Genomic DNA, 24,675 nt, shown 5'->3' with positions numbered 1-24,675 from the left:
TTTTTTTTAAATTTTTGTCATATAATTTTTACTGTGTGTTTTTCTACTCTGGAAGCATTTAAAAAGACATTATAATCCACCACCTTGTCCTATTAAAGGTCATTAGTTCCACAAATTGTCATTTAAGTTGAACTTTAAATTCTACAGCTTCTCCGTTTCAGCCTGTAGGAAATGAGACTGGCAGAGGAAACGAGGAACTGTTCCCTGGTCAAGAGCCAAACAAGGTGTGAGGGACACCTCAGTGGGGTTCGATGGTGTACCTGGCTGGAAGGATGCTCAGGGAGAAGCATCAATAACAGCCATGCTGTGGCTGCACCCTCCACATCTAACCTTTGGAAGGCTCCAGCCCTTCATCAAAGGCTATTTAAAAATGCGATTTAAAAATGTCCCGCATCATCTCTGTTTTTCAAAACATTAATGTAAGATCTAAAGAGTAAAAGGATAGACTAAACCCAAACAAATAGTGAAGGGATCTTCCACTGTGCCCTGCTGCTTTGGTAAGTTGTTTAAAGCTGTTAATGATACTTGGATTTTAGGAAAGAGAATGGTACTCACATACCCAGTTTTCAGCTGTTATGATCTTCTGTGAGAAGGCTCTTGTCTACTTTTCTGAAGTCGCAGTTACAGGCACAGAGCTGAAATGCAGAAAAGCCAGACCACCACCTTTTAACCTTATTACTAAAACCAAAACCAACCCACCTCACAACCTCACCAACAGATTTTTAAATGACAGATCTGGGGGATGAAGCATCCTTTTCTTTTTCTCTTTCTCCTCATCCAACATCACTTTGGTCAGGTGTATGCTGGGCAGTGGGAAGGAGAAGGAGCAGCACTACAGGGATGCTGCTCGCAGGGCCTGGGGTGCAGCGGGGCTCAGCATCCACTCGCTGCCAGCGCTCCCCACAGCCCTGAGCAGCAGGGCAGCATCACCGGGGACTCTCGCACACACGTCCGATGCTGCAGTGTTATTCTGCATCTATGGAGCTCTGCCTCATTCAGACTGATGTTTATTCACAATTTGCTACTGCTGTTTTCCACATTTGGAGTCTCTTTGCAGGACAAGGCCATTTTTTTGTGGCTGGATTCTCTGTTTCGCTTGAAGATTTATTTCACATCATGTTGCTCGTGTCCGAGCCGTTGTAAAAAATGTTCGGTGGAAAATTAACACATAAGCCATAAATAGAACAATTTAGTCCCTGTTTTTATTAGTGCAGACCAACACAGTTCTTAATTGCAAAACTGACCTGGTACCAAAGAAAAGGCCAGCTGTGCCTAATCATCCAGTGGATGGGCCAGAATACACTGAATAAAGGAAATGGAAAGTAATGCCAAAATGTTTTAAGATGTAAAATGACACAACGTTCAATGAACACTTGCCAACATCATCTCTAATTACTGCAGTGATTAAGTAGTAAAGAATTTGGTCCCAAGGGGATTGCAGTTCTGAAGGAAATACGGTGCCATGTGTTACAGATTTTTTTCTTGCAAATCATTATGGAAATTCTGCTTTCTGTGGTTCTCCTAACAAACTCTTTCTTTGCAAAAACCATGCTTCATTTGTGAAGTGCAAAGGGAGTGTAGCTTGCCTGCTTCTGAAGATTTACGTCTTTATTGCCTTATATTCAACTTGCCTTTTTAAAAAATCCTTTTATGTCTCTAAAGAAAGAAGCACAGAAAGCATTATATATTTGCATACTGTAAGGGTTCCTCTCATCCTCACTGAAGAACAAACAGAGAATAGGGGAGGGCTAGATAAAAGCATCAAGACCTTAACACAGCATGGCAATGGCCTAACAAACAGCCAGAGAAACTGCAATTAATGAAAGACCAGTTTAAAATCAGAGTCCTAGGGGACACCTTAGAATGCTCTTAACCACGAGATCAAAAAATTTCCAGCTTAAAAAATACAAAGCACAACAACAACAACACAAAACAAAACAAAAAAACAAACACCCGGAGGTTTAGTAACAAAAGTATTTGAATTGATTTTAATTTATGGGTTGCATTTCAACTTTTTATAGCTCTGGATCAAAATTTCTATTGTACAAGCAAAATATATATTTCACCGTAGTATGCTCATGTTTATTGTGTTTTATTCTCTCAGCAGGCATCTCTTCTTTTCATTCTGCAAAGGAAGAGGAAAAATCCTCGTCCTCTTGCAGAGCTAGGAGACAAAGAACAGCAAGGGAATAGCCATGGTCTTCCTCCTCTGTTTTGTCTTGATTTTTTCACATCAGATCCATGCCTCTGTCCTCCTTCTATCCCTTGCTATACAGATCTTCCAAACACACTATTGCATGTTCCACAAAGAAATATTTAGCTTTCACAAAGCACTTTTATCAGTACATCAAAGAGACACAATTATCCCCATTTCACTGATGCAAAAACCAAGACTCAAACATCATCTGTACGGAATATGCACAGCAGGGAAACAGCACGGTAAGTTCCCAGAATACGAATGCCATATGTATACATTAGAAATGAAGTAGTAAAGAATACAATATTTCTGTCTGCCAGGCAGGATTACAGAGCACAAAGAGGTCAAGAGAGAGAAGGAAGTAAAGGCACCAGCCCCTAACACTCCCGTTTATAGGCCTTCTCTTGTCCTAAGAAAGATATAGAAATGCTGCTGCAGAATCAACCATAAACAATTTAAAACAAGACCAATTGATTTCACATGTAGCTTTTAGAGAAAAACACTACATGTGATTAAATGTGAGGGAGAAATGTCAACATAGCCAGATACTGTCTGGCAGCTGTACACCGAAAGCTGGGCCATGCCATGTTGCCAGGTATGTGGTAACATGCAATAGTGAAACAAGAAACAAAATTCCATTGTTTTTAGCCTGTCTACGGCAGCAAATTAAAACACTTCCTCTTGCTTCTTAGTAGATATGAGGTTTAGCTGGAAAGGCAACAGATGCTCTGAATTTCAGTGTTTAAAATGAGACATTGAGACACTTCCTCCTTAGCCAAGTTGCTACGAGTATGGGAGAAGATGCTCTTTTTTCCTCAGAATTGAATAAGATGTTAAACTTAGTTTTCTAAGCTCACTTCATGAATCATTCATGATCATGTACAAATCCTCATGAACTCACAAGCTTCCTGGTCGAGAGCACTGAACCAGCAAGAATATTTAGGGAGATTTAATGGGAATGACAAAACAGTTAAAAATGTGACTAAAGGGATCATAAACAGTAAGTGAATTCATTGGACCAGACAGAACATTTATCAGTTGATTCAGTCCCATTTGCACTATCAGTAATGTTGATAATAAAAGTATTGCAGATTTTGCAAAGAACTTCAGATTCTCAAATTCTGTCTATATTTTAATGCGTCTGTAGTTGTTATTTCTGTAAAGGGAATCGTGTCATCCTGGTATGCTCGTGACTCACTGAAAATCTGTTTTGAGACTTATCAGTATGATGTTGTAAGTCATGTCGAGAGAAACACTAATTTAGGATAAAATAATAGATCCAATTGTGTTTATGGTGACCAACAAACGTTTAATAGGTTTTGTCTCAAAAAAAAAATCTGAGAATATAACCAGATTTAGAAGAAAATGGGTTAGCTGATCACCAACAGCGTTGAACTAACACCAAATATTTGGAAGGCACTGAAAGCAAATGTCTCTGTGCAATTTTTACTGTTCTCTTTTATGTTCTAACTCAATTAGAAGGTGTGTGCATTTCTGTGGCATCTGCTTCTCATCCTGCTGAGGGAGGCGACAGAGGGCAGAAAGAGGAGTTAGGGGAGGCCACGCTGAGGAAAAATGAAGATGACAACCTTAGAGGTTGTAAAGGGAACAAAGATGATGTACCCTGCTTTGAAAATTGCCAGGCAAGGGCTAGCTTATGACGATCCTACCTTCAAGAGCCTGGCCAATGCCATGAGGGCGGTCAGCTGGGAGCAGTAAGTGCTCCATGTCAAGCAGCTCTGCATGCCCAAGGCGGGACTACCTTAACCTCCTTGCACCAAATCCTTCAGCACAGCCTCCGTAACTCCAAAACAATAGGTCTAGCTCTTTTTACTTTTAATGTCTACTGTAACCGCATATAAACTTCTGAGTAAATATAGGAGTGATTTCAAAAAGAATGTGCAGGGTCATCTTCACAGGCTCCCAAACTCCTCGGGGCTAGATTCCTCTAAACTCAAACACTTGCACATCAGCGTAAGGTTTTGGCTACCTCCAAACTACACCACTGCTTTCTGGTAGCACTATAGCAAGCTCCTAGAGGCATCATTCAGCTGGACATCTGCTGCAATTACCTAGCAGAAACAGGACACGAGACCAGGAGCAGAAACATTCTCAACATCAAACTGTACTCTCTGTCCCCCACCTTGAAGGAGAATGGAAAAGCCATTCTCTTGTCCTTCTCGAATCCCATAATACCTCCACGATGCTGTCAAAATACAGGAACTATTGTAATCAGACCTCATCTATGTCAATTTCGTACAAACTGAGTGCTCCCAAAACGCAATGAGAAATTAATCTCGTCTACAGCTTGCCACTTCATATTTTTGTCTGAGGCTTAGGTATAGTGGACAGAAATTAATTAAAATATTGATAGATTAAGAATCACAGAATCATTTAGCTAAGCTTGAGTGTTTTAATTTTTAAGAAGGCAGCAATGTCTAAAAATATCTCAAAATTAGTCATTTATGTTAAATAATAACTGCTTGCGATTTCTATTAAAAGAGGGCTAGTTTTCTTTTTAACTAACTGTATTAAAAAATAATCAGGAGGTTGGTTATTTTTTTTGTATTTTAGGCTCGTGCACTTGTAAAAATCAAAAATCACATGGTTCCTAAACTGCTCTACATTGCATTTATACAGAAATGTAAGTAAACTTTCACCTTTTTGAAAGAGTAAAATCTATGTATTGCTTTGAAAAGGGCACTAAATGGCTCCTGCATTTAGGACAGGATGGCAAACCCTTTTTACTGCAATGTCTGAGATTATGCTGATGGCCTTTGCTGTGATGTCAAGCATCGGCCTTTGTGGCATTGCAATTTCCCTTCTAGAAAAAAGTTGATATTTGTGGAGCAGATTGCACTGAATGAAATTTGCAGTCTCTGATGCCTGCTAGTGGGACATTTGTTACATGCTCTGCTCTGAATGTAGTAATACATATTTCAAATGGCACTGCTTCTGCAAAAGATTAAAAACCTCTTAGTCCTGTGAGACTTGTGTCAGCATCTGATTTCATGTGCAAGGTAATCTTTAAATATTAATATGGAGCAAGGTCATGCTCTCTTTAACCCCCAAAATGGAGTTAGTAAATCATGATCTGGCAGTAAAAATATACAGGGCACATCAGTATTTGTTTAGGGCAAAATCTAAATTTAAATTAAACTAAATTGGCTACTGGTATTTTTATAATCACATATATGTAATATATTATCTGTGGGCAGGGGAGCAGCATGGATACCCTATGAAGCTGTAGCTGAAAAACATTTATTAGAGGGATATTAATAAAATCTCCCCCATTGACAGCAGAGAAAGTGGCATCTGAAATACCAGAGAGATAAATCTAAAGTGGGAATTCAGAAGCTCTTGGGGCAAATCCACTGCTGTCAGATCTCTGTTGACTGCAGCAGAACAAGTCACTTTACACCAGATGAGCAGGAGCCTTTTGGGCTCTCATCTAAGCTGAACCCCTGATTTATGGCATGACACTAGTAGTCTTTTTGACCTCTTTATATGGCATTCATCCTACCAAGCAACGGGAGAGGGGGAAGTGCTGGACCTTGCTGGAAACTAGATGATAGACCCATATAGACTTTCCCTAGGCAAAATAAAACATTTCATAGTTAAATTTCTTGAGAGGGGCTGATGGGTTAGCCTTGTAATTCTATATACGCTGCCATTACATGTTATCTGGAGCTCAGCTCCCAGTGCAGCAGAGGTTCATGCCACACATAACTAACCACATTTGTTTTGCTGCCAGGGGATCTCCCTTGCTGTGGAGATGGGGAATGGCTTTATCCTACAAAAGAGAGCCAGTTGAACTCTGTGAGGAGTCAGTATTGTGAGACCATGACCTTTCGTACAAAATACTCAGAGGGCAACTGAGCGGTAGCAGAGTCTGGGGAGTGAAAGAGTCTTCATCTGAGCACTGGGAAATAAAGGGAGACAAATCATTTAAATTTAAAAACATAGAAAGTGTGCTTGCTAAATAGGCAGTGAATGTGTGATCCTCGTTTAGAGCAAGGAACAGCTTATTTTAGCTTTAGCATGTAATGATTTGAACTACTGAATGGGCAAGATTTTCTTTACAGAAGCATCTGAGACAAAAGGTCCTCGTAAATAATCAGCTAAAGTAGCTCTACTTTGCTCTTTGCTCTGCTTCCTAAAGTTGCCAACTATTTAAAGCTATGCATATAAATTTTGTAATGTGGACTGCTGAGTCCATTGGGAGATGCGCTAAGGCTTTTAAATCCATTTCCCTTGGCCCTTTTACTTTGGTCTGAGTCCAGAAGTGTTTTATGGGCCTCATCTGTGAAGGTAATGGGTGTCTCTGGATCAGGTCAAGCAGGCTCCATTACACCAGAAACAAGTCGGTCAGTGGGAAGTATTCTGTACAGACTTGGAGTCTCCAAGAAGCAACATCTATAGTTAAGCCTCTAACTCTACAAAGTGATTAAAATGCTTAAATCAGTCAATGTCACCATTCGGGCCAGGTTGCTCAGCTCAGAGAAGCCATAACATGAGCTTCAGCAGGAAAGATCCTCCCAGAGCTCACAGAGCATTAATCCACCTGGTGGCAGCGGTTTCCAGCCCGCAATTCATGGGTGCTCGGAGATCTGTGGGTTTGTTCTAGGCTCTGCAGTGATAACAAGGAAAAATTTATTTTCAGTAGGCTTAAGTTTGTTATACAGGTGCCCACACCTCCACTGGAAGCTTTCTTAGAAACCCACAGGTAAATCTGAATTAAGATCTTGCTCTCATATATAACAATTTGATACTAATACTTTGCAGTTCCTTATTCACAGATTGATTTTTCAGTAGGTTCAGAAATTGCTTTCAAAGCACATTTCCAATTCTCACTAAGAAGCTCTCACCTGCTAAAAACTCACTGGAGTTATTTTGTAATGTTTAAACATGTATGGAAACCCAATCCTGCCTTGCATTGCCTCATAGAAATCAAGCTCTGAGCAAGAAATGGCCTTCCTCTGAGGAGGATGCAGGAGCAAAGAAACAGGGCAGTAGGCAATGAGGACATCGAGAGAGAAAAAACCAAAACAAAACAAAACACAAATTATCAAGCAAAATTCAAGATTGAGAAAAGAGAAGGGAGGAGGATGGAGATGATTTCCATCTGAGGATGTAGTCTGTGTTACAGTCCCTCAGCAGGATGGAGAAGTCAAAGATGGGGGAAACCTGTCAAGCCTTGCTTTCCAACAAAGGCAGCAGAATAGCAGTTCTGGGTGCTCATTTTAGCCATACGAAGCAGCAGCTGTGCAGCTGGCAGAGCGAGAAGGTGTCAGTGGCACAAGGAGTGGCCTTGGCACAGGACTGCTGCCATACCAGCGTGCTTCCAGCACAGAACAGGCTCAGAATGGTCAGGAACTGGCTGGGGAAGAAGAAGATGCAGACAGCCACTCAGGCTGGGGCTGGAGCACCTGAAGAAGCCTTCAGAAGCCAAACCTCCTTCAGGAGAAGGGCTGTGGCGTGTCAGGAGCAGAATCAATGACAAAACAGAAATAAGCACGATTTAAATATTCCTCTAAAATACGCTATAAATCTCTTTGCCCTTGGAAGATCCAGAACAAAAGACGAGCACAAAACTGCAAGCAAGTGCAGAAGTCTCCATCTCACTGTGCAGGCAGATGGAGTTATTTAGTCAATCCTCTACTGTCTTCTCTGGGCTACAAGGAAAAGAAGAAGAAGAAAAAAAAGCTGCTCAAAGTTTCAGTCAATATTTACCTCTTGGGTTAATAAATTGTGATTCTGACCTCAACAAAAGTCAATATCTTCTGATTATTATACGCAGGCACCTTTTTATTTGTCCTCAGTCATTGTATAATGAGTCACCCGTTTCCACTGGCAACTTCACTTTAATTTTGAATGTCTGAATTGAACAATCATTTATACTCCAAAAGCAAAAGACAAAATTACTATTACCAGAGCTGCAAAATGTGGACTGAGGTTGCTATTTCTAGTGAATAAGTGAGCTTGGGCAGGGGGCAGAGGGGATCAAGGATTAAACACAAAAAATAGACATTTAAAATCCTCTTTTAAATACCTCTGAGTGGCAAGGAGCAGAGAGAGGAAAGCCGTGAACTTTGCTATTAAATACAATAAGGCTGCAAGTGTGGGAGGGAAGAAAAGAGAACAACCTGGCCTGACTGGTGAACTTGTTTTAATGGAACATCATTAATTTTTCCCCCAGAAAATAAAAATAAGAGCAATGCCAGAAAATATACATCAAGGGCAACAAGTATGGACAGGAACACCTGCAGGTCACAGAGGCAGACCTGAGCAAAGGCCACCACAACTCTGTCCTTCGTTAAAGGTGGCCTGGGCCAGCACTGGAGGGAGAAAGCTCAGGGCATTAGTCTTATAATTATGCAATGTTTTATGTAATACCACAGGTGTGCACTCTGCTTTCGTGGAAGAAATCAAAAAGCACAGCCTCCCCCTGCAAGATCAAGAATCAGCTAGAATCACATTTTGGCTCTTCAACTTCTCATTTTTCTAACATCCCCCACTGACTATAATAAAAACGTCCTTTGGGCTTACAAACCTTGTGATGCTGGAAAGATTTTTCACCCACGCAACCCACTATTCTCATCTCCTTTTTAAAAAGTAAGTTACTTTACCAGTTTAAGTTTGTCTGACAACATTATTTTACTATTAATCACACTCTGGCAGACAGTGGTAAGAGAAGCACACCTTTAGCTTAAGGAAAGCTCTTTCTGAACAGTGAAAGTTCAGAAAGAGCAAATTATGATCAAAACAATCATGATCTGGCTAAGTTTGTGAACACCTAATTAATAAATCCCATACAGACCCATCTTTGCACATTTGCTCTAAAAGCCAGACTCTGTACCGCACAACTCCGATACCACGCTACCTTGTGCTGTAAACAAAAAACAGCTCATTATGCCCAAAGCAGGTCATGTTGTACTCCTGGGAAAAGCCACAGAAATGTTATTTTCATACTCGAAAAGAAGCTGCTTTTCAGATGGGACATTCGACCCACTGTTTAGCCATTCAACAGATATTTTTATTATTATCTGTTAATATCGTGCTTATTTTCTATAATATTTTAAAAGGCATATCTCATTCAGAAGAAGTGGAGTTATTCTGCTTTAGTTTTGGAGAACGTATGCCATCATAAATAGATTTTCCCATTTACTTCACAAAGCTGGTTTACAGCTCACTTGCTATAAACATGTTTTACATGGACACCAGCAGACATAAGGAAGTCATTTAGACTGTTTATAGACCAAAAAGCAGCTGATTTTCTGATACAAAAATACAAAATTTATGAGAATAAAAATCTGCTTCTCCCCAAGGAGTTACAACCCAGAATGTGACAATGTGAAAGCTTGATGTATTAAAGCTTCATTTGATATCATCAGACCTGTTCCTACTGAATTGAAATGTTTTCCACCAATTAACATAGTTGAGATCCTTTATTTCCATCTAATGATCTGTAGCAGTAACTGCCACCATTACCACATCAGTACCAACAGGCAGACGTTAACTTGTGCATATTCATACAGGAAAGGTGGAAACTGTCTTATGAACAGAAATGGATGAAGTTTCAGTAGGTTTGAATACATTGGTGGACCCTTTGTGGCTATGTAGGATTTTAATCAACAGCCTTTGTAATGGAGTGAAAATGGAAACTGATTTGAACTTCTTATAGTCGATAGACAGAAACAACTGCAAGAAGGTGGCAAAACATCATGAGATGCTGCTCTTTCTTAAAACCCAACACGCCCCCAGGGAAATGCTTACTTTGGAAAAGAAATTCTCAGCAGGGAGCAGAGCAGAACTTGGGCCGAGGCTCTGGACGAGGTCATTGTCCCTCTCTGCCCTGTGCAGAAGGCAGCTCCGCTCTTGGCACAAACCATGCCGCTCTGCTCCAGGAGCCATCCCTAGGGCTGCTTCTGCACTGCACCCACTACCAAGGGCTGCGAGGAATGCGGGCTTGGGTTTCTTCTGAAATTTCACAGCAAGCCAGTGCAAAGAGCAGAGAATATTCTTGATGTGTTTATTGTAGCCTGGGCTGCTAAAGAGATTCAGCAAAGTGCCCTAATCTAGCTGAAGCTCGTGAATCCTAAAGAAATGTAAGAGGGTCTTGTGAAAGAAGGCAGGAGGCAGATGGTTTCTGCAGTACAAAACTAGAGACGGCTTTTGTTAGAGACTTTCAGAGGTGCTGAAGGATTGTTTCTACTGGCAGCCAAGATCTTAACAGATATAAATGTTACAAACTAGTAATTCAACACTTATTTCTTCAGACACTCTATGTTTTATACATGATTTTAATTAATAGGTTTAATATTTTGAGCTGGATGGATTTCTGTTTTCTTCTGTGCTCTGCCTCTTTATTTTTCCAAGCAATAACCCAACATATAATGCACTCACCAGACCACAATTGAATGGACTAAAAAATAAGAATCATAAAAATACTTGTTTACCATATAAAGCTTGGATTAATATTCACAAGTGTTTGAAAGCACTGAAAGAATATTTGCAGTCTCCTCCTTTCTAGTCAAGTAAATCTTTGCTTTATGCAGAAAATAGTATTCAATAAAGAATATATTCTAAATTTTGAATTATATAAAAATCACAACACGTCCTTTTTTGCTCCTCTAAAATTCAATAAATAGTTCAATAGATCTTCTTTATTCCTTTCACCCTTCCAGGGAAAAAAGTGATTCTTAGGCAAAGAGCTTGCAGGCCAAATTTCAATCTGAAAATAATCTTTATGGCTGAGTTATAAAACAATGAGAATAAGGGTTTATGATGTGAAAGTTGATGCAGACTTTACTGTTTTGGCATGATTGGTGAAGCTGTATTAAAAATAAATAATTGTAAAACAAAACAAACAAACAAAAAAAAAACAGCAACGCACAAAACAGGCATTCTAGACCCTTTGACTAAATAATAGAAGCTGTATGCTATCATGGCCATATAAATCCAAAGTCTTAAACCACTCCACCCTTATTATCTCTACCAAAAGAAAAATGTTTATAATAATACATATATTGACTTTTGCTTTTTGGTCAATAAGAAGATTTACTGCCCCACTCTTCAGTCAATTGTAACCTCTTTGGGTCAACAAATCTCGATACTGATCTCAATAGAAGTCAATACCTGCTTATTACTTACCTCCACATTTAGACGCCTATCACAAATTCTTATGGACGTTCCCTTGACAAGAAGAAATGAATATTTTCTCTTTAGTTTCTATACAAAATAGGCTTATGTACTTTTCATGAAGACAGTCTATTTAAAGCCATGAGATGATGCTGTATTTTCAGGAAACATTATTATACGTGAATTTCTGTAACTAGTGACTGAAGTTGCTTAGCTTCTCTGTGTTGTTTCCTTAAAAAGTCACAGACTGACCTTCTTGTAACTCCTATTTTCCTCCCACATAAAATGCAATTGAGCAATCTGACATTTTGTCCTCACCAACCAAGAAAGGCAAATAACAGTAAAAATTAAAAAGCTAGTTGCAAGTAATTATACACAAACAAGCATGCCAGTTCAACAGAGAAATGTAACAATTGCTTTCTCAGTTGCATTTGTGTAAGGCTAGCATAGAAAAAAATGAACCTTAAAACCCCCTATCACATCTCAGTTTGTGTATGTGTATGAATCAAATCTGTTCTTCCACAGAGAGTCAGACTCCAGATACACTGTTCAGCACCTGAAGCATCAAAATGCTTACTATAAGACACTCAAAAGAGGATTTCATGTCTTACACGTAAACAGATTAAATGGACATTTATTTACCATGCAATCTAAAGACTTACATTAAAACTTTAACATAGAGCCAGCTAATAAGGAATGTATTTTAAAATACTGTCTCATTGGATTTTGTTTTGAAAACTGCATTACTCAATTCTTTGCATGTGTTCAGAATAAAAATTGAGAAAATACTGGTACGGAAGTCTGGAACACATGGCAAGGAAATGTCATCAGTGGCAGAAGTTATACTGAAAAGTGCCTTTACAAATGTCTCGGGCAGCCACAAGAAACATCACTGCACTGGTCTCCTGGTCCTTTCCAGTTGCACATGCAGTATAATATTAGTTGTGTCAAACATAGCAGACAACAGATGGAGCAATGATCCTAACCTTGAATATTATTATTTTGTTACCTTCTCTTAAAATTTTCTGTTCTGAACATCAAAGATGGCAGTGTTCATATTCCCAGCATTAAAAAGAGTGTGGGAGAGAAACCAGGAAAAGACTATAACTGAGACTGAAACATAAAATCTATTTTTAACTTGTAGCCTAATCAGAGTAACTCATATAACACCGTTTAAGGCCTGCTTAATGTTAGACATTCCCATCACTGTCCCACAACATCTGCATTATCTGAGGGAAAATGAGAATACACAATCTGCTATGATTTTGCTTTCATGTATTTTTCAGTTAAACCCCGGTCTGAAAAAATCCATAGTGAAATTTTAGGTGCCGTTTAAGCACAGAAGGCCCCATTCTGCACTCATTTACCTCAGTTTTGTATATACACGGAGGACAAAAGAGGTGTAATGCATGAAAAGCATAGCTGCACTTACCTAAGATCTGTATTTGACTAACGAGTTAAGGCAATTCAGAAATTAGATAGTTTTTCAGGCTAAAAAAAAAATCAGTATTATTTACAGGATGTGATAGTAGGCCTAAAACAACAACAAAATACATTTCTAGCTTTTTTAAAATAAAGCTATATTGATTTTCAGAATGTGAGGCATTAGACTACTTAGATAGACACAACTGCTACATAAAAGATCTAGGTAGAGAAACACCAATAAAACTCCCATTCGTCTATTTAGTCAAATAGCCCGGTGAAAGGTCAAGCAAGGTTAGAGTGCTCTGTCCAGTGCTTGATATTCCTGCAGGACGACAAAAAAAATATTCTTCACAACCAGCTTTAATGATGTCCCTGACCATCAGGTGAAGGCCACGTGCTCCCTGGGCATGGGCAATGCAGCAGGGAGGCACTGAGAGCCTCCCACCACCCATCATGGCCTGTCCCCAGCTGAGCCCGATCTGATAGCCTTGTCTGGAGGGCAGCACCCTCATTTACACCCTCAAGAGCAAGAGAACTGGATCCACAGAGGCTTCTGATCCAAAGCACATGTGTGTACCTAACTAGAAGACAAGGTAGGCCTTATGCAAACTTCCTCTGCTGCAGATCTCCATGACAAGGAGTGCAAGTGTGCCACTGAAGAGCAGCGTGGTGGGATGCAGCCAGGACCATAAACAAGAATGTATTCGACCCATATACCACAAAGATCCATCTAATAGGCAGATAATATTAAAATTGGACTACAGTAGCTCCCGTAAGAAAGAAGAATCTAGGATTTGGTTCCTATTCTAGAAAACAGTGAGGATTACATGTATTGAACCTGACTGTGAAGAATTTCCTTCTAAAGAACTGGTATCAGCTAAACCATCTCCAGACTAAAATATTAGTGCATTCTTAAGTGATAGTGATTAAAGCAAGTGGACTTCAGAACACGGTATTATGAAGGATGACAGTAATCATCATGGATGAAGTACCAATAGAAACACAGCAGAGAGTCAACAAAGATCAAGTGCCAGAGTGAGAGAAGGTAAAGGAAAGAGGAAGAAACTAGAGAACATTTCTTGAGGGCAAAAATAAGGTTAAAGAATGATCATTAATGTGCTACTGACACTCCACAGTTATAATGAGTACTGTGCAAATGAATATATAATAAAGAATAATAATAATAGTTGGGTAGCATCAGCTGGATGGGAAGAGGCAGAGGACAATAGGAGGATTGGTCTAATAACAGACATTCTGCCCTGACTGTGGCAAAGGCCTTGGAAGATGCTCACAGGAAAGAAATCTCCATGGAGATTCATGAAAGCCGTTCCTTATTATTATTTTGCAGAGAGATTTCTACCCCTGAACAAGCCCTGAGGCCCGTTCAGATTTCCTGAAGGTCCTCAAATATGAAACCTAACTTTGAATTGTGAAGAGCTTAAGCGTAAGTGGTGTTTTACCACCCTCTGAAGGAGGTGGGCTATCTCCAGGTCTATCTGCTGAGAGGCTTTGCAGCTCTGCTACCTCACCCAGCAATCTCCCATGCATTTTAAAATACCGCTTACACTTAAAACTGCCATGCTTCAGGTTTTGGTTTCAAAGTATCTTCACTTCATATTATTGACCAAACACGGGATTATAGATCAGCGTCTTTATAGAGCAGAGAGGGAAACAGTGATGAGGGGAGGGAAAAATACTGAAATGTTTGGTTTTACTCCATGCTAATGAATGCACCACTTATTTTCTGAAACAGAGTTCAGATAGGACAGACATCTTTGTCACTATTTGCAAAACCTGAGCTCCCTCATTTACTAATTTCTATAGCTGCAGAATTAATAGGACTGATTACAGCTAGCATTTGACTTGATTGCATTTTAATTGAAAATCTTCAGATGTATTAAAGATTTTCTACTATCAGCCTTTCACATGACAAGAGATGATGAGGCTGATGGAGCTACCAATGCAGCCAAATTTTAAGTGGAGTTTTGACTGTGAGGGTTATTGCTATAGGAACCTCTTGAGTTCCAGCACATATTTCACGAGCAGAAAGCAAAAAGTACTATTGTGTTATGTATTCCACTCAAGTTTCTCACTTGGAAATAGTTATGATTGTCATCCTTGGCCAGGTTTAAATTGACATTTTTATCACAACATTCCTGGCATGGTACTGCAAATTACTTGCTTGTGAATAGTTATCAACTGGCAAATATTTAAAAAGAGGTTGACTGATTAAAATTATATGACAAGAGCTATACAGAAACAACAAAATAACTAAAGGCTGCAAATATTCTTTTAAAGATATATATTTTCTAAGAAAGAAAACCTATACATGCAGATGAGTCATAAATCCCACATCTTCCTTTAATATTTGATCATCAAAAAGCTAATAATTAAAACTGGGAAGGTTAGTTTGGTCAAGTTTTACAGCTGAGCGCACTCCCTGAACATGCTCAAATCAACACTTATGAGATTAATTTATAAGCTCTTCAAATTCTGAATCTCCAAGGTTTATGCTATCTGTGCATTGTTTGCATAATGTAGTTTTGCACTGCTAAAGCACTACCTATAAAGGGATTATTTTCATATTCAGCACATTAAAGATACAGCACAATTCATAGATATCGCACTGTGTTTATGCCTGAGATAGCAGGTAAAGTGTCTCTTGTTCTGGTTATCCATGAAGCAAACCTAGGAACGTGGATGTTTTGGGAGAGAGTGTACCCTTAGTGAAATTAATTCCCCAATGGTTTTATTAAAGTCTGCAAATTGCATTATTTTCCCATCATATTTGAAATATTGCACTTCCTTAATGCTTGCTCTAACCCATGGCATGCCATCTTCCCTGGGGTGTCTAGACATGGTGTCTTAGATTTATGTGTATGATCTCAGTGTGTTACAACATCACTCCTGACTAATGCATTATTACGATACTTACATATATTCCCAAGTGTCACTGTATTGATTAGAAAATCACCAATCTGCATATGCACACCATCTGTGCTTCAGAGAAGCAAAACATGCAGGATAACATTTGCTTTACTCAAAGGGAAATTCACGTACTACTAAAAGAACAAATGGGAACTCTTTTTTATGTTTTGTTTTGTCAAATAACAAAGAAAATGAACACTATTTTTGCAAAACAACAGCTCATGCCTGACAGTTAAAAACAGAAGCATTTTCCTCACTACACAGCCAGAAGATCTACCTTTAGTAACGACATGTAAACAATCTACCCTTTAGAGATCACAAATAATACAGAAGCAAAGCATACTGCTGCAATGAATTTTAAAAATCTCAGTTCAAATGCAACAACAGGGGACTTTTCAGCAGAACTGGCTGTAGTCAGCAGCGAGTCCTTTCTCAGCTGAAAGCTCCAAGAGTGGTTGTAAAAGATGAATGAGGCCCTTGCTTACTGGGGTGAAATGCTTTTAAAGGACAAGAATCTGCTTATCTTTGATTGATTGCTCAGTCTGATACTTTCCTTTATAAAGTTTATTGACTACAAGCCCATAAATCAAAGAAAAACAAATCACAGGTTCAATTTTGGGGGCATTGACATCCTGCCATCTTGCAGCAATAGCTTAGAAGTCACAGGGCAGGGAAAAGGAGGGATACGGGGGATTCACAGAGACAAAAGCATCTACTTGAGGTAAGCCATTACTTCAAATGTTTGGAAATGATTATTCATTTATTCCCCACAACATTTTTAAGTCCGGAGAAAGATGCAGACAACCAAGGTACACTGATCATTTTTTGAAGTCTTTAAATGCTGAATTTGCAGTGAAGAAATATACTTTCCACTGTGTTGCGGTCTCTTGCCAGTTCTGCTAGATTACAGTCACATTCCTACACATTTCTCACCCTCTGTAAGGATGCTACGTTTACAATTTAAACTATCAAAGCAAGAATCAGAGTTCTTTCAGGGGGATTTAAGGGTTTGGAAAGATCAAGATCTCTACACTGAAAGCACCCCCACCCACACAGAAAAATTGTTGCATGAAAGGAAAGTCGTAACCATAGATCTTGCTAATATGTGGCATACGGTATAATATGACAGCACAATAATATAGATTAATTTGTGCTGTTGACCTTGACACACTATTCTATTGTGTCTTCTTTTAAAGTCAATGCTCGGGTCACTAGAACATCTGGTGTGTAACAAAAAAAATCCCATTCTGAAGTGCTAAATGTGTTGAAACAAATGGTACTGTACTATCATTATGCAGTGCAACCTCTCTGTTAGGGGTCTAATTTCAAGGCTACCCTGACTGAACTACATTATTATTAGTGGTTTTATAATTTACATCTTGCCACAGTACACAAAATACCTCATTATCAAAAGTAGCCTTTTAAAAGCTGGATTGGGTTCCACGTAAGCAGGACTGACTGTCGCTTTCTTTTCATTTTATCTTTAGAGACATCTGGAAGGGTTCAGCCTGCACACTGCTGAGCATCCTGGCCCCAGCCCAGCAGAGCACTTTAGCACGCATGTGTATTTATACACACAAATAGCCCTCTTTATTTTAGCAGGACTTGCTATTAAGTTACACGTGCACTACATTACCTTACTGAATGTAAGAAGTGGGTCCACCACATCAGCTAGGAAGCGTGTAGCTCTCGGTATTGCCTTCTCCCCATTTTACACTGTCTTCTTTTCATATTGTGCTCGAATCTAAGCTGGTGCTCAACACAGGGAACAGCTGGCTGGTGGAGCCTTTTATTGGAAGACTGAAGATCAGGGAGGTAATCCGGTGGCAAAGACCAAGCAACTTCGTTTCACGGGAGTATCTCCATGATGTCTAACATGCAAAAAGACGAAACAAAAGATGGCTATTTTGCCCCACAGCATCTTCCAGCACATTGGCACCCCTGACATCGCTGCCATCCCCATGCCTCTCTACCACCACTCAGCCTGCTCTTTGTTCCTCAGCAGAGATTCTCCACATAACAAAACATGTCGTCTCTGCAGCATCCTAGGGAACCTCACAGCACTTCCCTGGAAAGTACTGATGGTTTCCAGCAGTCTGATAACCTTCACCTGACCTGAAGCAGACCACAAACTCTATTAGCATTTCAGCTTTCCCAATTAGCAGAGAGGAACGCCAGTCCAAGCCAGGCTTCTCCAACTTTGTTGTGTTTGTGCTGAGAGGTATGGTGGGCTGACTCTCCTCCTCTTTGCAAAGCTTCCCACCATTTATATCCCAGCAAAGCAAGTACAAATTGTTACTGCTCTATTTTTTCACCCAATTTGCACTTGCTATGCAAGTACAGGCAGAAAGGAATCGGTCCTAAGAAATATACCAGTAGTTGAGTACCACGTATCTGACACAGCTTTTTTTTTTTTTTTATCAAGTGGAAAAAATCCTCACAATCAAGAGCATGCAGAAGTACTATTGGCTTTTATGAACTAAGATGTGTGAATCAAATTGTCTGAGGAGGGACTGGTACCTCCAGCTTTTAAGAAAAGGGTACATTTCTAAGGAGAGTACGTGTGTGTGTTTATAAAGAGCAAGAGAGATGTGCATGCTGAGCCAAGCAAAGACAGGGTGGCAGTAAGCTGCTCGAGGTCATTTGGCACAGAAAAGTAACGGCCCAGAAAATGCCTTTGACTCACAGCAGGGCTGGAGGAGGAGGACATGGCTGTTACTCTGAGACGTGGGCCAAGGTGAAGTCATTTCCAGTTGTTTTAAATGAGATTTCTGCTGCAAGGTCCCAGCTGATCTCCATGAGAAGTTCATAGGCAGTTGCTGAGAAGAAGTAAAAAGAAAAAAAAAGACTGACATCACTGAATGAGAAGACAGCATCGAGCAATCAATCGCCAAAGACCTAATCTCATTAACTCCTTCTAAGATTTCAGCTGTCAGTCTGCAGTCAGCAGCTAGCAGAAAACTGAGTATGATGAATGAGACATCTTTTAAACATTACTTTTTCAGGCCATCTACCTGATCTTTTATACTTGTTTGTTCTGCAGTTTCTTAGAAGTTACAACTGCTGAAGGAAGTACAGAAAATTCAGAAAAAAAAAATCTGCTCTCCTATGCAGCTTCATGTCGCTGGGTCAGTGATTAACAAAGACAAGGTCCTACTGCAGGGAAGCTAAATGGAGTTCATTATGGACATGAAAGTTAGTAGGGCCAAAAAGGTGAGGCTAGAGGAAAGAGGATGAAATAAGAGCCTAACAAGTGTGGATTTTACTTCCTCAGTACAATAAGGACAGCTTTTAACTACCAACTCCTATTAAAAAAAATCTAGGTAATAGTAGCTTTAAGACAGATATTGTCCTATATACTATCCTGCGTATACCTAGCACAATTAGTATTACAATGTATTACTTAAAAAAAAAAAAAGCCATGTTGTTATGAGTAATCTTTTTTCTAAGTGTCTCTTGCAGTTTTGACTGAAAAATTGTTTTTGCAGTTTTCTGGAAAAATTAAGGAAATGGAAACAAAGCTGAATACTATTTCTGTAGAGTAGAATGATGCCCATTGAACCTGGACAGAGACATCTACCTCAAAACCACCACAAAATTATGAGCCTTTATCACCAGTGCTCATTGCTGGAGTGCCAGGGGAATGCCAGTGCTTCCTGAGGGTGCTTCCCCACTGCAGCCTTCTAGAAGGACACTACAAACAGCTCGTTCCTATACCCACTGACAGAACCTGGAGCTGCAGCCAGCAGACAATGAGATATGAGAGGATTTTCTCAGCCCTGAGACCTGCCAGTGATAGTCTGGGTCTCACTTGCAGATGATTTTTGGCCAGGCACTGCAGCACTGAGCACCTGGGCAACATAACAGGAGCCAACTCTAACTTCACCTTGTCATATTTGCCCCCAGAAATCAATAGTGAGTAATTGCTCACTAAAGGTCTAAAATGGACTTTAGACCTTTTACAAGATACCATTTAGGAGATGATCTGTTGTCTAAGCAACCCTTAGAATAGACAGGAAGAAGCAGATGTTAAAGTAAATTAACGTGGCATTAACTTGTCTCCAACAGCTTGTCAATGGAAGGGAATTCAACAAGCAGCACATCCTAGAAGATGGAAACTGTCCCTGTTTGCACGATTGTGCAAAATCAACTTCAAAATAAAGCAAAAAGATCTGACAACTGACTGGTACAATGGGCACAAAAAGCTCCTTACAGTGAACACCCCTAAACGACTGCAGCCTCAGCAGAGAAGACATGGGATGAAACAACGCAAGTCTGAACAAACCAGATGAGAAGAAAAAGGAGCAAATGGCCAAAAATGCAAGCTTTTGGTCATCTTTAACATATGAACGTCAATGAAACTTCCTGGACCTTACAGGCACTTTGCTCTTCAGAAAGCGAACGGGAGTTTGAAATGGGGCCTTTAATTTGCATTTTCAAGTATTTAGGTGAAAAATGTGGCTTGTAATAGGAAAAGAAAAAGAGCTACTATACTGACACACAGTGACAATCATTACAAGAACTATTGCTAAACCATGTGAGTTCTTGAAAATATCATACTTTAACTTTGCTCCCACTGTTATATGTTCTCAGACTTGAAGAGAAAATGAAGAACCTAGTTTGTTATTTTGCTCAGATAATAACAGTTATAAAAATAGATTAACTGTCAGTATCATGAATTAATATCACAGTAGTACAGAAGCTCAAATAACAGACTGAGGCCATAAGGAAAGAAGCAGGAACACAAAGCTTATGCTTTGACCTGGGAAAGGATAACCATAACACTACTGTGGATAAATGTTTACATGTTTAATAATTCTGTTTGCTTTAAAAACCTGCATTTTTTGTTGTTTTATTCTACACATAGAACAAATTATTTTGTTCTACATATACAGAGAGCTTTTGCTGTTAAAGCATAACATGCTAGCTACAAAAGCTAATGCTCAAGTTAAAAATCTACAGCTTTTACTTCTTGGTACAGCTTTCAATTTCTTTTTTTTTATTTCTTTTTTTTTTTTTTTAAAAAAAAAAGAACCTCTGAACATCTAAATGATAACATGTTTCAAGTAGCTGCTCCTTCCCTGGAGTTGAACAAAATTGAAAAGATCAAAGTTAGTGCAATCTTGTTCAAAGGTGAAGAGGTGAAATCTTATGTGTGCTAGAGGATCAGAGCAAATAGAAACGTACAATGCTTAGTGTGCGACACCTGAAGCCCACTTTCATCAAGGTATCTCATTTTCATTTGAATTCAGAATGTTTCTCATTTTATGGTAAAATAAGGGACGACACAGGATTAGTCTGGTTACAGAAGAGAAGAAGCCCTTCCCCAGCGCTGAAAAGTAAACATCAGTAAAAGGTGAAAATGGTCAATTTTTTTTTAGAATGACTAAATTCACCACATTACATTCTACATTTCTTCTTTAAGTAGCATTTATATAATTGAGTAAGATGAAGCCATTACACCCACGATGTTTCAAGTATCATAATGCTGTTGATAGTTGAAGAGTTTCTTGAAAAAACACTATGTTTTGAAGGGGGCTGCAGAGAGGGGCATCTAAAAAGGGTATGTTTTTTTCTCATAAAATCTCATGTGACTGATGTGCCCTGACATAATGTATCATGATGAAATACAGCTGCCAAAAAGGAACTTCAAATGATGCCCTTTTTCTCGAGAAAAAAAAAAAAAAAGTGATAAGAAAATAGGCACCTTTTCAGCAAAAGCTTTTAAAGCTTTAAAAGCATGGCAGCCAGTAAAAAGGTTCTCAGGTAAAGGCTTCTTTACTCAATTTTGTCTAAGTAGCTAGAAGCTAAATGGGGGGGAAAGGGTATGGAAAATAATGCTCCAGCCTCTGTGAGAACCATATCCTGAGCACGAAGCATCCATGACACAGGAAGACAAGATTTTAATATCTTTGTCCCACAGTGGTATTTCAAACACACTGGAAGGTCAGTTTCCAAATTACTGGAAATTATGCTACATTACCCTAACAGTGCTGATCTGAAAATGTTTTAGCATAAACCTGGACTTGAACATGGCAAACTGCTCACACACACACACAAACATTCAGAAACCAAATAAAGATCCACTTTTCAATTTTCCTTTTTTTGAATATGTAGAATTTCTTTTGCATATTTTCCTGTACAAAGGATGTTATTATATAAATTCCAGCTTGTATTCCACTGCCTTAAAGCAATAACAATTATTGTCTGTTATGGGTCAAACCTTGATCTGGAAATCAGGTCTGCTCAGGAGTACTATATACGTCTTTTATATACAGCCCTCCTAGGAGCAATTCCACACAGCTATCTGCCAAAGCATGTTTCCCAAGGAGTCACACAGCACAACCACATCCAAATTCCTGTTTTGTTTTCTTTCAAACCTCAACTCTGCTAGAAAAATCTGCTAAAAATAAAATAAAATTAAAAAAAAAAAAAAACACCACCATTTAGTCTTTCAGTGGTAGTTCTGGAAAATGAAAGCCTGCAAACAAAGCAAGCAGAGGCACTAGGATCTGCAGGCTGGGCATGATCTGGGGTTGAGAGAGACAAAGGTGACAAGACATCCAAAGAAAAGATCCAAACATTAAGACAGCGCATGCAGAGAGTGGCTAACTCTGGTACAATACATGTGCATGACCAGACCAGATTCAACTGAATCTTTCACCAAACTTACCTTATACTAGATCAGAAATTATGTTGTTCAAACTTGGAAAACTTCAGAATTGCCAATTGGCACACACATTTCTATTTGTTCGCTTCAGCATATAAACATGCACCTCCATCTACCATGAAATATGATCTAAAATATATATAAACAGCTCCCAAAGACGTGACCTTTAGGACACACATCTTGCTGTTTCCTGCGTGTTAGTACAAGTCTTAGACAGTTCATACATGCTAGTACAAGGCTTAGAGAAGAGGAATCAAGCCCTCATGATTCCTTGCTTATCTGAGTTTCAGATCACCATTTTTTATTTTACCATCGGAGTACAGAAAGAATTGATCTAACATCCTGTATCTATTACCAGCCTCCCAAGATTAACCTGAACAGATAACTGTGAAAGTGTCATAGGTAGATTAAATCTCTCTACTACAGAGACTTTCTATGTGTTTCCAAAGATTGACAAAATTGACATTAGATTGACAAAATACATAAGGATCAGCCATGTTGTGTAGCACAGAGTGGCTGACTTGCAAACAGAGGTTGTGCCGACTGTGTATTTTTATGCTGGAGTTCGCTCTCGCATTTTGGTGGCAGGTAGACAGTCATGTTTGCTTCTTTGAAAGGGGTGATCTGCTGGGATTTCAGATTTCTTCTGAAGTACTCTGCAGAACTGACTTCAGTTACTTCTCTAACCAAATATTTCTGCAGTGTTCACATGCTTCAAGCAAAGCTCCCAAGGTTCCCTACAAACCACTATTTTAAAAAATTACAAACGAAATGTTGTATGCATAAGGATGGCTTTTAGTCATTAAAGACCGCACCAAGAGCACTGCATTTGGAGACACGGCTTCCATTTCATACATGACTCTCCCATTTGTCTGTATAACAGAAAGCCCTCAGAAAGCATTCAGCTGGTCCTATTTCGGTACTCACGATACAGATTCTGGTGAGGTGGGATAATAGGTCAGATGTATCATACTGTTATTGTTCCTTTCTGTATTTGTATTTGTTATGGACTATAAACCCTGATGATCCAATAAAGGGCTGTGACCATGAATCCCAATTGGCTGCACAGTGCTATTTCATGGTGGGGCGAGTCCAGTGGTAACGAATTCAGTCAACATAATGATTTCAGTTTCACTGCGTTGCTCTGCTTCCTGGGAACCTGCAGAAGATAAGTGAGTGTGTCACGATCATAAATTCAGACACATACAACGTTAAAATATCTTATGGAGCTTTAAGTCCCCGTGAAATGTCAAACTAATAAATATGGTGATCATATTTGCTATTTGGCAAAAATATTAATTAACTAGGAAAAGTTAATAAAACTATATTCCCCCAAATTATGCAACAGACAAAATATTTTTTTTTTCTTATTCATGGTTATATGAATGCAAAATGCCATGGATTCTTCATATTTAATACCTAAGGGATTTATAAGCATATTGCATCCATAAAACTTGGTTCATCAGTACAGTACACAGCCCAGATATGCATATTTAATTACTCTGAAAGTAATTTACTTGTACAGATGGTGGTATTAGAAGGTCTTACTTCAATTTAAATTACTTCTATTTGAAAAATAATGTTATTTTGCTATGAATCTTGAGTGAAGAATTCACTCTTATTACAGATGAATAATACTTGACAATCATAATTAATCTGTGACTAATCTAATACTTCCTCAGTAAACATTTTGTTTCGGATTTTACCAGGCGGAGCATCCTCTTTCCAGGAGGCCGATCTAGCAGCGCTTCGGATCCAAACCCACTTATCGTGGGGGGGCCCAGCCTGCCCTAGGGGTAACAGCACAGAACTCCGCAGAAGATGATGTTAAACATCCCCGAGACCTCCTGAGGAACAGAGGCACTGCAAAACAGTTTGCCTCTTTCTGCAGGTTAAGTGGGGATTAAGGAAAACACACGGGGGTCCCTGGCAGGGCGCTCAGGGTGGTGCTGGCTCCCCGCCGCCATCCCACCACACACGCCATCCCATTTCCAGCAGCATGCATCAGCAGAGCCGCGGCACCCGGCGGCACGCTGTGCCACCTCCTACATCCACGCTGGGAAAACACGGATGTTTCCTGAAGCAAGGCCGTTTGCTTGTACGTCTCCTTCTACATGTTTGTGAGACTTTCTGCAGGGATCGCCTGCCTGCTGCCTGTGTTACGGCGCTGGCAGTCTCAGAGGCCTGCCTGCGTTACGGCCTCAGAGGCAGCACACACACTGTGTGCCACCGGGGTTGCCATGGCAAGCGTTCATGTTTTATTGAAGACTAAATGGCCACAACCCACCTAAAGGTCTCCAAAGTGGCCCTAAAA

At 39.5% G+C, this 24,675-nt stretch overlaps 1 protein-coding gene across 1 annotated transcript in view; it reads right to left on the bottom strand.

Moving 5' to 3' along the window:
• LOC310903030 (uncharacterized protein) overlaps positions 1-24,675 on the bottom strand; it is a 277,218-nt gene that overhangs the window by 34,970 nt on the left and 217,573 nt on the right. The window contains exons 7-10 of the mRNA XM_083845549.1: positions 23,289-23,520; positions 18,378-18,510; positions 17,328-17,562; positions 560-635 (exon numbers count right to left, since the gene is read on the bottom strand). Of these exons, the coding sequence (XP_083701675.1) occupies positions 23,438-23,520 (83 nt within the window). The 3' untranslated portion in view covers positions 560-635; positions 17,328-17,562; positions 18,378-18,510; positions 23,289-23,437. The remainder of the gene's footprint in view (positions 1-559; positions 636-17,327; positions 17,563-18,377; positions 18,511-23,288; positions 23,521-24,675) is intronic.

Source organism: Anser anser (genome assembly GCF_964211835.1).
Source record: "Anser anser genome assembly, chromosome: 8".
In the NCBI taxonomy this organism is placed as follows: Eukaryota; Metazoa; Chordata; class Aves; order Anseriformes; family Anatidae; genus Anser; species Anser anser.
Note: the sequence above shows the minus strand (reverse complement) of the source record. Positions and strands in the feature narration are given on the sequence as shown.